The sequence below is a fragment of the Equus przewalskii genome, chromosome 6 (assembly GCF_037783145.1).
Source record: "Equus przewalskii isolate Varuska chromosome 6, EquPr2, whole genome shotgun sequence".
Taxonomy (NCBI): Eukaryota; Metazoa; Chordata; class Mammalia; order Perissodactyla; family Equidae; genus Equus; species Equus przewalskii.
Window position 1 is genome coordinate 45,249,186 of NC_091836.1, and position 15,173 is coordinate 45,264,358.

A 15,173-nucleotide genomic window follows, 5' to 3' on the forward strand; every position below is an offset into this window, starting at 1 on the left:
CACGGATGTTAGCTCAGAGCCAGTCTTCCTCAGCAAAAAGAGGAGGATTGGCGGCAGATGTTAGCTCAGGGCTAATCGTCCTCAAAAAAAAAAAAAATTTCCTTCCAATGAGGGATGTCATGGGCGAAGCCAATTGTCACATAGCAGATAGGAGAATGTTTCGCTGTGTAACCTGTGTCTACTTCTTGGGGTCATTAGGAGAGTTAAATGGCCTGGCTCATGGCAAGCTCTGTTTAAGCACTGTCGCCATCCCAGCCCCATCCAGCAGAACTATGCACATGCACGCGCAACTTTGAATTTTCTCATAGTCACATTCAAATAATAAAAAGGTGAAATTAATTTGAATACACTTTATTTAGCCCAATACATCAACATTACTATTACTGTGACATGGAATCAGTATAAAATGAGTTAACAAGATGTGATATACCCTTCTGTTTGTACTAAGTCTTAGAAAGCCGGTGTGCTTTCCACTGACCGGACAGCTCAGTTTGCATTAGCCACACTTCAAGTGCTCAGGAGCCATGTGTGGAGAGTGGAGAGTTCACGTTGGATCAGATGGGACAGTGCAGATCTAGAGTCTGAGGAACACATGCAAATCAACAAGAACAAGACAGCAACCCCCAGCGAGACATAGGCAGAGTCTGAACGGGCGTTTACAGAAGAGGAAGACCCGCAGGCCATCAAGCCAAGGAAGAGATGCACAAAGTGATTAGAAATCAGAGAAACGTAAAGTAAAGCAATAGGATGTCACTTGACAGTGAGTCAGAGTGGCAAAAATTAGAAGCTGGATAATACCAGTGGCTGGCGGAGATATGGGGACGTGGGACTCTCCCCCACTGTCAGTGGGTGTGATGGGGGCAGCTGCTCTGGGGGCCACGTAGTAGTTGAGTTCGCCCTGTGCCCCAGCACCTCTGCAGCCAGGTCTCTCTTCTGTGGAGGCTCTCCCCAGGTCCCTAAGGGGGCATATCCGTGGCTGTTCACTGTGGTGTGGTGAGCTGGAGGCTGCCTGGTGTCCGTCCCTGGGGAACAGAGGACTCAGACGGAAGGGGTGCATTCCGTGGGGCACCAAGGCTCAGTTAGAAGAAAACAGATTCAAGACATTAGCAATACAGATGGATCTTCACTTCCTAGTGTGAAACAAACGAGTAAACAAGCAATACAGTGCTGAGTGTGAAAAAAGTAAGAGACCAAATACAACATAACACACACATAAAACAATGCACATTTTCAGAGAAAGACACAAACTGGTGCATGTTAAACCCACTGGAGGGCTGCCTCTGGGGATGGGAGGGAAAAGGGGGTATTTCATTCCAATGTCTATACTGCAATTTTCAAAGCTGTAGGAAACTTACAAGAATAGTGAAATGAACACCCAGATGCCTCTCTCCTGGGTTCAGTGGCAATTGTTATTATTCTGCCCTGTTTGCTCTCTTTCCATCTCCCTATATACTAATACTAATGTATACCACATTTCAATATAGTATATAAAATGTTGCATACATTTATCATTTTTTTCTGAGCCATTTGACAGTCGCAGGCCTCATAAACTTAGCACCAAAGAATTCAGCGTGTGTCTCTTAAGAACAAGAACATCCTCTGGTCTCACCACAGCACAGCGCTCACACTCAGAGAGTTTGACATGGCTATGATGTCATTGTATAATATCCACTCCACATTCACATATCCCCGATTTGCCCAAGAATATCCTTCATAGACTGTTCTATCTTTTTTTGAAATTTTTATCGAGGATCCAATCAAGGATCATACATTGATTTTGGTTGTCATCTCTCTTTTGTCTCCTCCAATCTAGAATTGTTCCCCAGCCTTTTGTTTATTCACTCATTTAGTTAACGGACAGATTTTGCCGTTCATGACGTAGACCTGTTTGAAGAGTCCAGGTCAGCTTGCTTTTTGCAGAACATCCTCAGTCGGGATGTGTGTGGTTGTCTCGTCAGGTTACACACTTTGGGCAGGACCAAGTACTTCACAGGTGTTGCTGCGTCCTTCTCAGTAAATCACGGCAGGGGGCGTGCGAGGACGGCCTTCCCATCACGGGTGAGTCGGCTGTAATCCCTTGGTTAAGGCGCTGACCTCCACGTTTATCCCCTGTGCCTTTTTCTCTTTTCCCCATTGTAAGGAACAAGCACTCTAAGGGCTGGTCCTGAGCCTACTGAATACCCATTCCCCATGGACGAGCCCGCCTGCATCACTGATGCCTCAGTTTTCAGGCATGCCTCTTGAGCTATAAAATTGGGGAGGAGGTGCCTGGCACTGCTCTGTGCCCTTGGGCACCCCCCTCATCCCTGCCTGGGCACTTCCTCCTCAGTCCACAGGTGGATTCCGGCTCAAGATTCTGCTGCCCTGCAGCCCCACCTACTGCCCCCTCCAGGTGTGTGGGGGCAGCTCAGATGTCAGGGGCAGGTAGAGCAGTGGGCACAGTCCCACACAGGGCTCTGGCCCAGCCGAGGCCACTGATCGCTCCGTGGGAGTAGCAGAGGTCAGCAGAACAGGAAGAGGAGGACAATGGCTGTGCCTGTTGCCACGGCAGTCGCGGTGTTTGTCAGCTGGGTGGGGCCGCCGGGCAGCCCTCAGCAGCTAAGCCCAGGGCCCACTCTCCCCTTTCACATTGCACCTCTGCAGGCCCAGGCAGGGCTGGGATGCACAGCAGCGCACTCTGGGGACTGCAAAGACCCAGGCATTCAATGAGGCTTGAGCAGGGTCGCAGCAATTAGAGGCCTCCAGGAACTACAAATCCCAGAACACACAGCGAACTCCTGGTCTAGCCCCAGCTGCCCAAGGGGCTGGCTTTGAACCAGAACAAGGAAATCTCACCAGTCCTGGGAACCAAGGGTCCTGGCCTGTGCGAGGTGCGTTTGTGTCTCTGTTTCCTGGACCTGTTCCCGCCTGAGAAATCCCGGTTACAAGCCAAACCTAGAGGTGGTCTTACCTGGTCCTTTCATCCACACTTGTGCTGAGACCCGGCTCTGTGCGGGACCGGGGTGGGGGACAGTCAGCTGGAGGAGACAGACTCATGGAAGGTCAGCTCCCCGAGGGCAGGACCGCGGCGAGCTGGGCGCCCTTCGTAGTGTAGCACGGAGTATGTGCTCAGTAAGTATTCGCCGGTCTAAGCAACACGCGAGCAGGCCATCTCGCGCCGCTCCCCGCACCGCTGCACCCTTTCACACGGCTTTGCCAGCTCCTCCGAGAGTGCACCATCCTAAATAAAGCGTGCTGGATCCCTCCGGCCGTCCTCTAGGCCTTTGCACGCACTGTTCCCTCCACCAGGAGCAGAGATAGGCCAAAGCCTGGCCTGGAGCAAGGGCACGTTAAATATTTGACGCGTGAACGAATGAATGAATGAACGTCCTTGTCCATTGTACGCCCCAGGGAGCAGGGACACTCGGACCCTCCCTATTCATCTCGTCCTCCGCCCGCCCGCCTGGAATGAATGCGTCTTTTCATCCGCTCCGAGGATGCCGGGTTTGGGCAGGGGCGGGCCCGGCCGAGGACTGGGGGCCGCCCTCCGCCCTCTGCCGGGTTTCCTGAACGGTCCGTACTTCCGGACTTCGGGAGTCCGCCTCCGCTCCCCGACACTCAGCCTTGGCGCCCTGACTCCCACGGCCAGCCGCCTCGCAGCCCCTCGCGGCTCCCCCCACGCGCGGTGGTACGGCCCACGGCCGGGCGGGCGCACTGCGCTGGGCGCGGGGGCCGCTCCGGGCCGCTTCCGCCGCCGGGGGCGGGGCCGGCTGCGCGCCGCCGATTGGCCGCGCGCTGGGACGGCAGCTTCTGATTGGCGGGCGCGGCGCCGGCCCCGCCCCCGCCCCCGGCCGCGGCTGCGGGAGCGGCCGGGCCCGAGTTTGCGGAGGGCCGACCGGGCGCGGCGGCGGCGCGGGTGAGTGTCCCCCCGGGCGGCGGGCGGCGGGCCCGCGGGGCGGGCGGGAGGTCTGGGCGGCGCGGGTGGCCCCCGCCCGCCGTGCATCCCCCTGCGCGGCGCGGTCCTCCCGAGCCCTCCCGGCGCCTCCCCGCGGCGACCGCGTCCCGCCCTCCAGGGCCTGGGGCGCCGGGGCAGCGCTGGGGCCTCCAGGATAATCAAGAAACGGGCGCGCGGGCAGCATCCGTCGACGGATTCCGTGTCCGGTGTTTACCGTGCGCGCCGCGGAAGCCGCCCACCTCGTGGAAGGTGCTGTTACCGCTTCTAGAGGTGAACTGGCAGGCCCAGAGAAGGGGGAGTGACTGGCGCGAGGTCACACAGCTAGTAAGTGGCAGACCTGGGACTGAAAGTCGTGCCTTAGAGTCCAGAACTCGAGTCTCAGCCGCTAGACCAGAAGCCCCGTGGCTCCGTGGCTCGGGCTTCCCTACCAGCTCCCGTGCCACACACCCATGCATACCACCTGGGCCACACCTGCTGGTCTCTGCTTCCCTCCCCCAGAGGTGACCAGACACCAGCTGCTCAGACAGGAAGCTGCCCCCATGTCCCTTCTCCCCTGAGCTAAAAAGGCAAGGCTGAGAAGGTCCTGAGAGAGTGACGTCTTCAGGGGGCCCAGGACCCTCGAGTCCTCTGCCTGCTGGACGCCCCTGGGAACCCTGGGCCGAGGCCCGCGGTAGGCCTTCTCCCCGGAAACACCCAGGAGCCGGTTTTTCAAGACTGAATCAGAGGCCTCCCGCCCTCTTCCCCAAAGCAATGCCCAACTGGAAAGGGGAGCCTGGGCGTGGTGTCCCCCTCCCCCGGCTTCTGAGGACTCCCAAGACCCAAGACCCCACCTCCTGCTGCCCCACTGTGGCTCTGTGTGGCCGTGGGGTTGCTAAGTTTCAGGCCCTCCCAGGGGAGGGAGGGTGGGCGGCTGGATTTGCAGCCCCCTAGCTCTGGCGGGGCTGGAACGCCTCCCCATCCCTGTGTGCCAGCCCATTTGAGAGGCCACGGAGTGAGGAGGGCGGGGCGGTGCACAGCTCGCCAGGCTGCTGAGGAGGGCGGCTCCAGAGCCGTCAGAAGGGGCGTCCACAGGGTCCTTCTTCCACAGTGTGTGTTGAGCTCCTCTGAGGGGCCAGGCTCTGTTCTTGGCACAGAGGGTACAATAGGGAATGGGACAAAATGCCCGCTCCCTGGGAGCTGCCATTGTGGGGGGAGACGAGTGACAGACCTGTGAGCCAGTGAATAAGGGAGGCACCTGCAGATGCTGCTGAGTGCTCTGGGTAAACACGAGGGGCGGCAGGGGAGAGAGCAGGCACCAGGGGCTCTCGGAGGGGGTGACTTTGGGGCCCAGGTCTGAATAACAAGCAGCAGCCAGCCCTACGAAGGTCAGGCGGGACGAAGGCTCTGTGGCCGGGCCACGCTCTGAGCTCAGAGCTGCAAGCCGTGTGGCCGGGGCAGGAGAAGCAGCCAGAGCGGCGATCCTGCAGCCTCTGTGGGTCACCTGAGGGAGTTTGGAGCTTCTCCTCCGTCAGGTCAGGTGGGGACCTGTTGTAAGATTTGAGGCCAGGGAGTGACTTGGTCTGGTTTACGTTTTAAAATAGAGACATGAAGTTAAATAACAGCTTAAGACTGGAAGACAAGAGTTCTGCCCGGGCAACGTGTAATTAAGTTCATGGGCCTGAGCTGTCAGGACCACAGGGACGGTTCCAACAGGCTGGGGCAAGCTGGGAAGGCTGCCTGGAGGAGGTGGCCTGGCATAGGCCTTCCCAGGCAGAGAGGACTGGGATGTTCCTGGGCAGGGCAGGGGAGGAGGCAATAATAATAATGACAATAATGATAACAGCTTCTTTAAACTGAATGTCAAACAAAGTGGTAATCGGGTTAAATGCATAATCTCTTTGGATTCCCATAAGGACCCTGACAGGAATTCTGCCCTTTTTTCAGATGAGGAAACTAAGACCCCATGAAGTGAAGTGACTTGCCCATAGCCACACAGCTGGTAAGTGGCAGGGGCGGGATTTGAACCCAGGCCACTCTGCCTCTTCTGGCCTGGAAGCCCAGACTTCATTAAGAACCGGCCTCCCTCAGCACTGCTATTCCCCTCACAAGTGCGGGCATGGAAGCCAGCCTGAAGCAGGGCAGCGCGTACAGGCAGAGGAAGGGGGCTGGCACTGGGGAGCAGGATGTGGGGCCCTGGGCAAAGGAAGAAGCTTGAATCTTGGCAACTCGCTGAAAGATGGTACAGGTGGAATAGTAGTAATGATCACCAATATTTATGAACCTGTATTGTGTGCCAGGAGCTGTTCCAGGGCATGCGTGATTGCCTTGGAGCTCAGAGAGGTGAGGACGTGTGCCCAAGGTCACACAGCTAGTAAGTAGAGAAGTCAGGTCCAGACTCATGTTCTTAGTATCTTGCTAAAATATATGGGGAGCTGGGGGAGGGGAATGACAGGGGGTGATGGCGAGGGTTTTTTCTTTTTAGCATCATTTTGTGTAATGAAATAACTTGGGGGTCCAGCCTGGTGTCTGAGTGGTCAAGTTTGCGTGCTCCACTTCAGTGGCCCAGGGTTTCACTGGTTCAGATCCTGGGTGCGGACATGGCACCGCTCGTCAGGCCACGCTGAGGTGGTGTCCCACATAGCACAATCAGAAGGACCTGCAACTAGAATGTACAACTATGTACTGGGGGGCTTCCGGGAGAAGAAGAAAAAAAAAGGAGAAGACAACGGATGTTAGCTCGGGTGCTAATCTTAAAAAAAAAAGAAAAGAAAAGAAAAAAAAGAAATAACTTGAGGGAGCAGTACTGGTTTATTCATTCAGAATTTATATTTTGTCAGATATTCAGTGAGCGCCTACTGTGTGCTAGATCCACTGATGGGTGCTATGGATAGAGAGATGAGATAACCAATAAAAGACTAGTATCCAGCATATATAAAGAGTTCTCACAAATGAATAAGAACAAGAAAGACAGGCCTTGCAATTAAAAACAGACACCATGCACTTTTAAAAATGGGCGAAGACTTAAACAGGGAATTCAGAAAAGGGCAAATCCAAACGGTTGATAAACGTATGCAAGGTTGTTTGGCATTATTGATTATGAGGAGAGTGACAAATGAAACCACAGTGAAAGACAAGAGATGCAGTCCCTGTCTTCCTGGCTGCAGGAGGCCCCTGCCCTGTGCCCATAACTGTGCTGGGAAGCAAGGGAGGGAGACCCCAGAGGTAGGGCCTGTGCTGTTGCTGGGGAGACAAGACCCTCCTGTAGGCAGCACCTGCAGCCTGTGCCTCTTATCTCCCCACACCCGGGCACAGGGCCTGGGGGGCTGGGGAATATTAGGATCCTTCATTCATCCATTCATTCGTTCAACACATATTTATTGAGCAGCTGCTCTGTGCCAGACACTGGTCTCTGCACTAAGAATATAGGGATGAATGAGACGGACAGAATTCCCTGCCCTTTCAGAGCACAGACAGTGAAGGAGATAAATGAATGAAATATATATTCCCCCTGAAAGAGGTGAGAGGGGGAGTTGTGTGGATTCCAGAGGGCACAGCCAACGCAAAGGCCCTGAGGCTGGACTTGACCCTGTGTGTTGGAGGGATGGGGACGAGGCCCGTGTGGCTGGAGGGAACGAGTGAGGGGAAGAGCGGGGAGATAAGGGCAGGGAGGAGAGGGGGCCGGTCCTTGGGGCCTGTAGGCTGAGGGGAGGACGTGGACTGTTACTCTGAGGGAGGTGGGCGCCCTGGGAGGGGTGGGGCAGAGTGCAGACGTGACGGGACTTCCATTCTCCAGGGTCGCTGTGGCTGCTGTGTCGACAAGAGGCCGTCGGGGCCAGGGCAGGAGCCAGGAGAGCCAGAGGACGCGCCTGCACTAGTCTAGGTAAGCGAGGACGGGCTGGACCAGGGGACGGTGGAGAGGGGTTGGAGAATGAATGAATGAGCGAATGAATAAATGAGTGGAGGCATGAGGACACTGGCTGCACTGGATCCAGGATGGCTCCCTGGAGGAGGCGGGCTGGAGGCAGGGAGCAGGAGTCCCCTATCCACAGAAACAGGATTTGGCCTGCTGCGATCCCCATACAACTTGGCCACGTGGACGGGGCAACCCATCTGCAGACCAGGCCCACAAGGCCCAGGTGCTGAGGGGACAGGCAGCTTTGCGGGTATGAACTTGGAGTTGGGAGTCAGACGGCCTCGGTGACTTCGGACATGTGACTTAAAAGTGACATGTGAACTCTTTCCCAGTCCCTAAGGCCGCATCACCTCTGTTCCTTCCCTCTCACGTCCTCCTGTTGTGCACCCCCTCCAGCTGCACCACTCTCTTGCTCATCTGAGTCTGCTCCGAACTCTCCAGGGCTCCCACCTCACTCAGAGCAAAAGTCTGTCCTCCCGGAGGCCCACAAGGCCCGGCTCCCTCTGCCCTGTCCCCTCCCTGCCCCACCTCCCCCTGCTGTCCCCGTGATTCACTCTTTTCCAACTACATGGGCGTCCTTACTGTTCCTCCAACATGCCAAGCCCGTCCCCACCTCAGGGCCTTTGTACTGGCTGCTCCCTCTGCCTGGAACGTTCTTGCCTCCCATCCTCATGTGGATACATCTTCCTGTCCTTGAGGTCTCAGGTTCAGCTTCGCCTGCTCAGAGAGCCCCCTGACCCTGTCGATAGAACTCGTGTCGGGTTATTGTCTCCATAGCACTATTAGAAATTATATTAGCCATTTATACATTTGCTTGCTCGTTGTGCATCTTCCCCTCTGGACTGCATGCTTCTGGACAGCATGGACGGAGCCCCAGCTAGACTGTAGAAACAGGCAGCCCTTCCTCCCAGCAGACACATCACCACACCATGTCTGGTGCTTTGCACAGCGAACAACCTGTGTAACAGCACCTGCTGGCCCTAGTCAGAGGCCTTGCTTGAGTTATTGAAAGCATTATCTAAAGTGGTGCAAGAAATATAGTAACCACCCAAAACATATTTGAAGGGAGGGACGGAGAAAGAAAGAAAGAAAGAAAGAGAGAGAGAGAGTGGGGAAAGGAAGGGGGAAAACTCAGGACAAGTTTTGCTGCAGTAACAAACAACCCCAAAAGTCTCAGTGGCTGAACTCCAGGAAGATGTATTTTTTGCTCCTGCTGCATGTGCGGTGCAGCTCAGCGGAGGTTCCATCCACGATAGTCACTCAGGGCCAGGCCTGAGCGAGCCGCCGCCGTCTCGCACGGGGTGGCCCGCCTGCCGGGGAGAGAGAGTCCTCGGAGGCTCGCGCTCCGGTAACTAGATGCTGCAGCCTAGAAGTGTCGCGTGTCCCTTCCTCTCACGAGTCCATTTGCCCGGTGCTCCGGAGGGGAGAGCCGGACGCTGTTCCCGGGCAGCACCAGTGACCGCGACTGAGAAAGAGGAGAGGCGCCGGCGCGCGGACCTCCGCGTTCCCGCCTGCGGGATGGGCACGAGCCTGGCCCCACGAAGCCCCGCGCGGCCCGCCGCCCCTGAGCCCGCTCCCGCCCGCAGGTCCCCGCGCGCGCCCTCCGCTCCCGCTCATGCCGCTGGGACTGGGGCGGCGGAAGAAGGCGCCGCCTCTGGTGGAGAATGAGGAGGCCGAGCCGGGCCGTGGCGGGCTGGGCGTGGGGGAGCCGGGGCCGCTGGGCGGCGTGGCAGGGGGGCCCCACGCGGGCCTGCCGCCGCCGCCGCCCGCGCTGCGGCCCCGCCTCGTCTTCCACACGCAGCTGGCCCACGGCAGCCCCACCGGCCGTATCGAGGGCTTCACCAACGTCAAGGAGCTCTACGGCAAGATCGCCGAGGCCTTCCGGCTGCCGGCCGCCGAGGTACGGCCGCGGGCCCCGGGCGGGCTGGGGCTGGCGCGAAGGGGCAGGCCCTGGGCCCGCACCCCGGCGGATTGGGGCGGCTGGAGGCCCGGCCGGGCGCTGAGTGCCCATGCGGCTGTGGGAGGCCTGCGCCCCGGTGGATTGTGGGGGCTGAGTTCCCATGAGGCTTTGGGAGGCCTGCGCCCCTTGGACTGTGGGGGCTGGAGGCGGGGCTGGGGGCTGAGTTCCCATGCGGCTTTGGGAGGCCTGCGCGCCGGCGGATTGTAGGGGCTGGAGGTCACGCGCAGGGTTCACTTCTCTAAGATGCGTCCAGAGGCCCGACCCTGAGGGCCTTGGGGGCCGAAGGAAGGGAGGCAAGAGGGCAGCTGTGGGGTTGAGCGGAAGTGGATGGGGGGTCTCAGCAAACCGGTGGGTGTCTGCGCCCCTTCGTGTATCCCCAGCATTTCCCGCATGTGCCAGGCTCTGTGCCCTGGACGCAGCAGGGGGTTGCTGCTGGGAGAGTAGCCCCAGTCTGCGTAGAGCGGACGTCCCGCGGGGTCCCTGCACTGGCTCCGGGGGTGCACGGCTCCAGGCCTTCCCCAGCTGCCTCCCTTCCCCGTTAGGTAGAGGTTAGCGCAGGGCGAGGAGGGAGGTGAGGGCTGAGTGCCTCCCACCCCTGCAGGTGATGTTCTGCACCCTCAACACCCACAAAGTGGACATGGACAAGCTCCTGGGGGGCCAGATTGGGCTGGAGGACTTCATCTTCGCCCATGTCAAGGGGCAGCGCAAGGAGGTGGAGGTTTTCAAGTCGGAGGAGGCGCTGGGGCTCACCATCACGGACAACGGAGCCGGCTACGCCTTCATCAAGGTGCCTGCGGTGGACGGGCACTTGGAGTCCCGGGGGTGAGGCTGGGCCGCGGGACCCAAGGGTGGAGCCAGGGGGCTGACAGCTCCTCCCCCCGCAGCGCATTAAGGAGGGCAGCGTGATTGACCACATCCAGCTCATCAGCGTGGGGGACATGATCGAGGCCATCAACGGGCAGAGCCTGCTGGGCTGCCGGCACTACGAGGTGGCCCGGCTCCTCAAGGAGCTGCCCCGGGGCCGCACCTTCACGCTGAAGCTCACGGAGCCCCGCAAGGCCTTTGGTGAGGGGCTGCCCGCTGGAGCATCCTGACCTCCCTGCTCTCTTGGGTCCAGGCTGCAGTGCCGGGGCCACCAGCAGGTGGCGGCCAAGCTCAGCCGCCTGCAGTGGAAAGGAGGGCAGCTCCGCCCTGCCACGGGGGGGGGGGGGGGGGGGGGGGGGGCCGGCGCTGGGCTCCCCGCCCAGCCTGCAAGGAAGATGGGGGCAAGGAGGAAGTGGCTCCCACACCCGACTTACAGGAGCCACTAGCCCAGCCAAGTGCCCCCAACCCTGGCCAGCCCCCCCAGCGCCAGGAAGCCAGGCTTGGCTGCCAGTGCCAGCACCCCTGCTTTTTCTTCTGGCTTCACTAACTCTCAGGAATGGGCCCGAGGCCCCTGGGGTGGGGGTGGGGGACTCCAACACTTCCTCAGGCAGATAGGCCTGGTCACCGCCCAGCAGGTGTACCCCTCCTCCCCCGCCCCTGCCTTGGGGAGAGCAGCAGGGACCCAGGCCCCACCCCCTTCCTGTCCCTCCGACCCTGGGAGCAGAAGTGGCCCTCTCCAGTCTCCCCTCCAGCCGTTTCTAGTCCCAGCCCCTGGCTGCCTCCCCACAACTCATGCCTAGGCTAAGTCAGGAGTCCTGCCCTCCTGGGGTTGCCTCAAACCCCTGCGTCCCCAGAGCCTGCAGAAGGTCCGAGCAGGTGGACGGGGTGTCTGAGGCTGGATGCCTGGGTTCCTGCCCAGAGCATGCTGGAACTGGGCTTCCCCGACTTGCCTCCCACAGACATGATCAGCGTCCGCTCCGGGGGTGGCCGCCCTGGTGCTGGCCCCCAGCTGGGCACTGGCCGAGGGACACTCCGGCTCCGATCGAGGGGCCCTGCCACGGTAGAGGACATGGTGAGTGTGCCAGCTGGGCCTTGCCCCCTCCCTGCACGTTTAGAGGTGGCAGCATCAGCTGTTAGCTGAGGGGCTCTGGGCACTGGATTCAGATCCACCTCCCAGCCCTGGGACCTTTCTGGGGCCAGTGGGCCTCAGTTTCCTCATCTGTAAAATGAGGATAATAATACTGACATTTTCAGGGTTGTCATAAGGGTGAACCACAAGTTAATATACGTGAAGTGGTGAAAACTGCGCCTGGCGCTTAGCGAGTACGATTAGTTCTATGGCAGTATCATGATGTCGCTGTCTCCCCCAGCCCTCGGCCTTCGAGGAGAAGGCCATTGAGAAGGTGGACGATCTGCTGGAGAGTTACATGGGCATCAGGGACACGGAGCTGGGTGAGTGGGGCGCCTGGGTCTGGGGGAGGGGCTTCTAGGTCCTTTGGGGCTGGGGCTGCTCCGAGCACCCCTGCCATCTATGCCTCCGTTCTGCCCACCCCTCCGCCCCCAGCGGCCACCATGGTAGAGCTTGGAAAGGACAAAAAGAACCCAGATGAGCTGGCCGAGGCCCTGGACGAACGGCTGGGTGACTTCGCCTTTCCTGATGAGTTCGTCTTTGACGTCTGGGGGGCCATTGGGGACGCCAAGGTCGGCCGTTACTAGACCTCCCACTGGACCTCGTGATGACCTGGGCCTGGCCTGGTGGGAGACCCCAGTGGGGGGACGCCACAGCCCAGACCCCAGCATCTGTCTTGGGCCTGGCTCAGCAGGCCGAGGCGATGTGGAGCGGAGGTGGGGCCGCGCCCCTGCCCCACTCCAATCGGTACCACCCCCTCCCTGGTTCCCAGCCTGGCTGGGGCCCCTGGCCCCCCCTGCCCTCTTCCCCACCTACCTCAGCTGGGTCAGGCGTGAGGAGGGACTGGCCGGATTGGGCGGCCACCCCCGCCCCCAACACTTCCTGCATCTGCTGCCAAACTGGTCCTCTGTCTCCCTGGGGCCTCGGGTTCTGTTTGGGGGTTGTGACCTCCCTAGTTTCCTGACGCAGGGAATGCAGAAGGGGGGCGTCCCCCTCAGCAAATGCAATAATACCCCCCACCCCAGAGAGGAGCCCCCTCGGCGTGGAGTCTGTTACCTTCACGTTTGAAACATGAGTCTGCTGTGAACGCTCCAACCTCCCCCACCCCCGGCTCCCTCAGCCTGGCCCCGGGGGGATGGGACGAGAGGGACGATGGCGGTGGGCTTTTGTATCTGAATTTACTGTCTTGAACATAAAGAATCTATCTGCTGTTGGACCTGTGTGGTGGCTTCGGGGTGTGGGAGGGGGGTGGGCCCGGGCTGGGAAAGAATGTAGCAGCTGAAATCCATCCTCCCTGGGCTCCAAATTGAATTAGGAGCTGGCCCGGGCCCCCCCCACCCGTTCTGCCTGATGCGTCTCCTGGCTGCAGGCCACCAGGCTTCCAGGCAAGGCCAGAGCTTGTTGGCCTCCTGAGGGTGCAAATCTTGCTCCCTCTCGAACAAGGCCTCCCGCCACCCCAGCCTGGTGTGAACAGTGGGCATGAGGCTGTCGGCTGCGACAACCCGGGGCTAGGAGGCAAGGAGAAAGAAAGGTGGGTGGGCCTGAGATGGGGAGAGTGCTGATGGGGAATAGGCGCCAGGCGCCCCCACCCCAGCTGACTGTGGACGTGCGGGGCCTGCGGGCTTCCATGGTGTGCCACGGTTTGGATATAAACCCGGCATGCTTGTTTTGACAACCCTCTTCATCCTTGAAGATTGAGGAGGGGATCCAGGAGGGGGCAGGACCCTGGCCAGACCTGGAGGGAAGAGCGAGGATTGAAGCAAGGGAAGCCAGGCCAGAGGTCCCTGCAGGAATGTTCGGGGCGAGCCGAGAGCTGAGACAGAGCCCAGCCCGCTCCCCATTTCCACCAGGCGGGGAGGGCGGCTGGGCGGGGGTGCGCGCGCAGCCTGCGGTGTGTTCTCGGGGTGGGGCGGGGCCAGGCGCCCTGGGGTCACCTGTGGGGGGCCTGTGTGTCTGCTGCCGGCCAGCAGGGCTTGTGGAGGGGTGTGGCTGTGAGTCTGGGTGTTGAGAGGGAAGGACTGTCTGTCAGTTGGTGGGTTGTGGCCGTGTGGAGGGCTGTAACTTGTGTCTGTGTTGCGGGAACAGGGTGTAGTGATTGTCTTTGTGTTCCAGAGTGTTCTGGAGTGTGGCCATGCGAGTGCGTCTTGGGGCGTCCCAGGCTCTGGGTGCTCCTGGTCCTAGGGCAGTGGGTGACCAGTGGGTCCCAGGAGTGCCACTCCTGCCTCTCAGGTGTCTGGTGGGTACCTATTTAGCTTGTCCTGTACCATAAGGGGTGTCTCGGGTGACATGGAGTGGGCTGCGGCTGTCTTGTGGTGAGGACTGCGTATCTCCCAGGGTGCCGCCGGATGTGTCTCCCAGCACTGAGGGCTGTGACAGTGGCTTTCTTGGGGGCTGCATTTTAGGGCATTGAGAGAAGCGGCCGGTGTTAGAGTTGGTAACTATGGGCGCATCTGGTGTCGGGGGTGACACTGTCTCAGCGAGTTCAGAGGTGTGATGACGGCTGACCCCAAGGCTCCAAGGGACATGGCTGCCACTGTGCTGGGGACAGGCTGTGATGGTAGCTGGTTTCAGAGTGTCAAGGAATAGAATTGTATGTCTTCAGGTGTGAGACTCTGGGGTGTGACCCTACTTCTCAGGGCAAGAGGTGCAGCTACCCGTCTCTGTGGCACGGGACATGTGTGTCCCACATGTTGCTCCCCACATCCTCAAGCAGGATGGAGGAGAGGCTCCTGGCCCCGGGCCTCCTGGCTCCCTGGCCCCTTAGCCTCCTCCCGTCCCTTCCCCTCCCCTCCGGGGTGTGCCGCCCGCCCAGCCTGGGCTTTAAGCCCCTGTGTAAATAGTGGGTGGATCTCCTGGCCAGGGACCCGGGCTGGTCCACCCGCGGCACTGCCGCCACCACCCACCTGACATCCACCATCCACCAAGGCTCTGGCAGGGCAGGGGGGGTGCTGCTGCCCCCCGCCCCCCGCAGGGCTAGGCCCCCAACTTCGCCACCCGCCCGTGTAGGGGCAGCGGCACCCCTTGCAGCCGCCCAGCCCGCCCCAGGCAACGCTCACATTTTCCAGTGTTTAGATTTTATCCGCTTTATTAATGAGGCAGGCGAGAGGCCTGCGCCTGGGGGGAAGGGGGCTGCTCCAGCCAGCCAAGGGGAGGGAGTCCAGGGGGCCAGGCCAACTCCCCGGAGCCCCCTCCCTGGTGGGGGCGCTGAAGCCCAGGTGGCCCCCGCCCATTGCCAGGAGTACAGAGAGGGGGTCTGCCACCTCAGGTCCCCTGCAGGCACACACTGGGTGGAGCGGGCCCCTGGAGGCCTGAGCCTGAGCAGCGGGCGGGCGGAGGAGGCTGGGAGCCGGGAGCCGAGGAGCCGCCCCAGGAGGGAGGGCGGGAGGGCGGGAGG

General features: G+C 60.1%; 1 protein-coding gene and 1 long non-coding RNA gene across 6 annotated transcripts; one reads left to right on the forward strand and one right to left on the reverse strand.

Moving 5' to 3' along the window:
* Positions 1-335: 335 nt before the first annotated feature.
* On the reverse strand, positions 336-3,692 carry LOC103543700 (uncharacterized). The gene is made up of 2 exons (XR_542969.2): positions 2,951-3,692; positions 336-1,130 (listed from the first exon to the last, which is right to left on the reverse strand). It is a non-coding gene; the product is annotated as an uncharacterized lncRNA (long non-coding RNA).
* On the forward strand, positions 2,594-12,992 carry GIPC1 (GIPC PDZ domain containing family member 1). 5 transcript variants are annotated; one of them, XM_070625232.1, is made up of 9 exons: positions 2,594-2,870; positions 5,858-5,912; positions 7,707-7,793; positions 9,413-9,726; positions 10,388-10,573; positions 10,671-10,851; positions 11,610-11,722; positions 12,021-12,102; positions 12,215-12,992. In XM_070625232.1, the coding sequence occupies exons 4-9, from the start codon at positions 9,442-9,444 to the stop codon at positions 12,364-12,366; spliced, it is 999 nt and encodes a 332-aa protein (XP_070481333.1). In that variant the 5' UTR covers positions 2,594-2,870; positions 5,858-5,912; positions 7,707-7,793; positions 9,413-9,441; the 3' UTR covers positions 12,367-12,992. The 5 variants fall into 5 exon arrangements, with proteins under 5 accessions (XP_070481333.1, XP_070481332.1, XP_070481329.1 ...); XM_070625231.1 differs by lacking the exon at positions 2,594-2,870 and adding an exon at positions 2,975-3,111; XM_070625228.1 differs by lacking the exon at positions 2,594-2,870 and adding an exon at positions 3,797-3,895.
* The last annotated feature ends 2,181 nt before the right edge of the window (positions 12,993-15,173 follow it).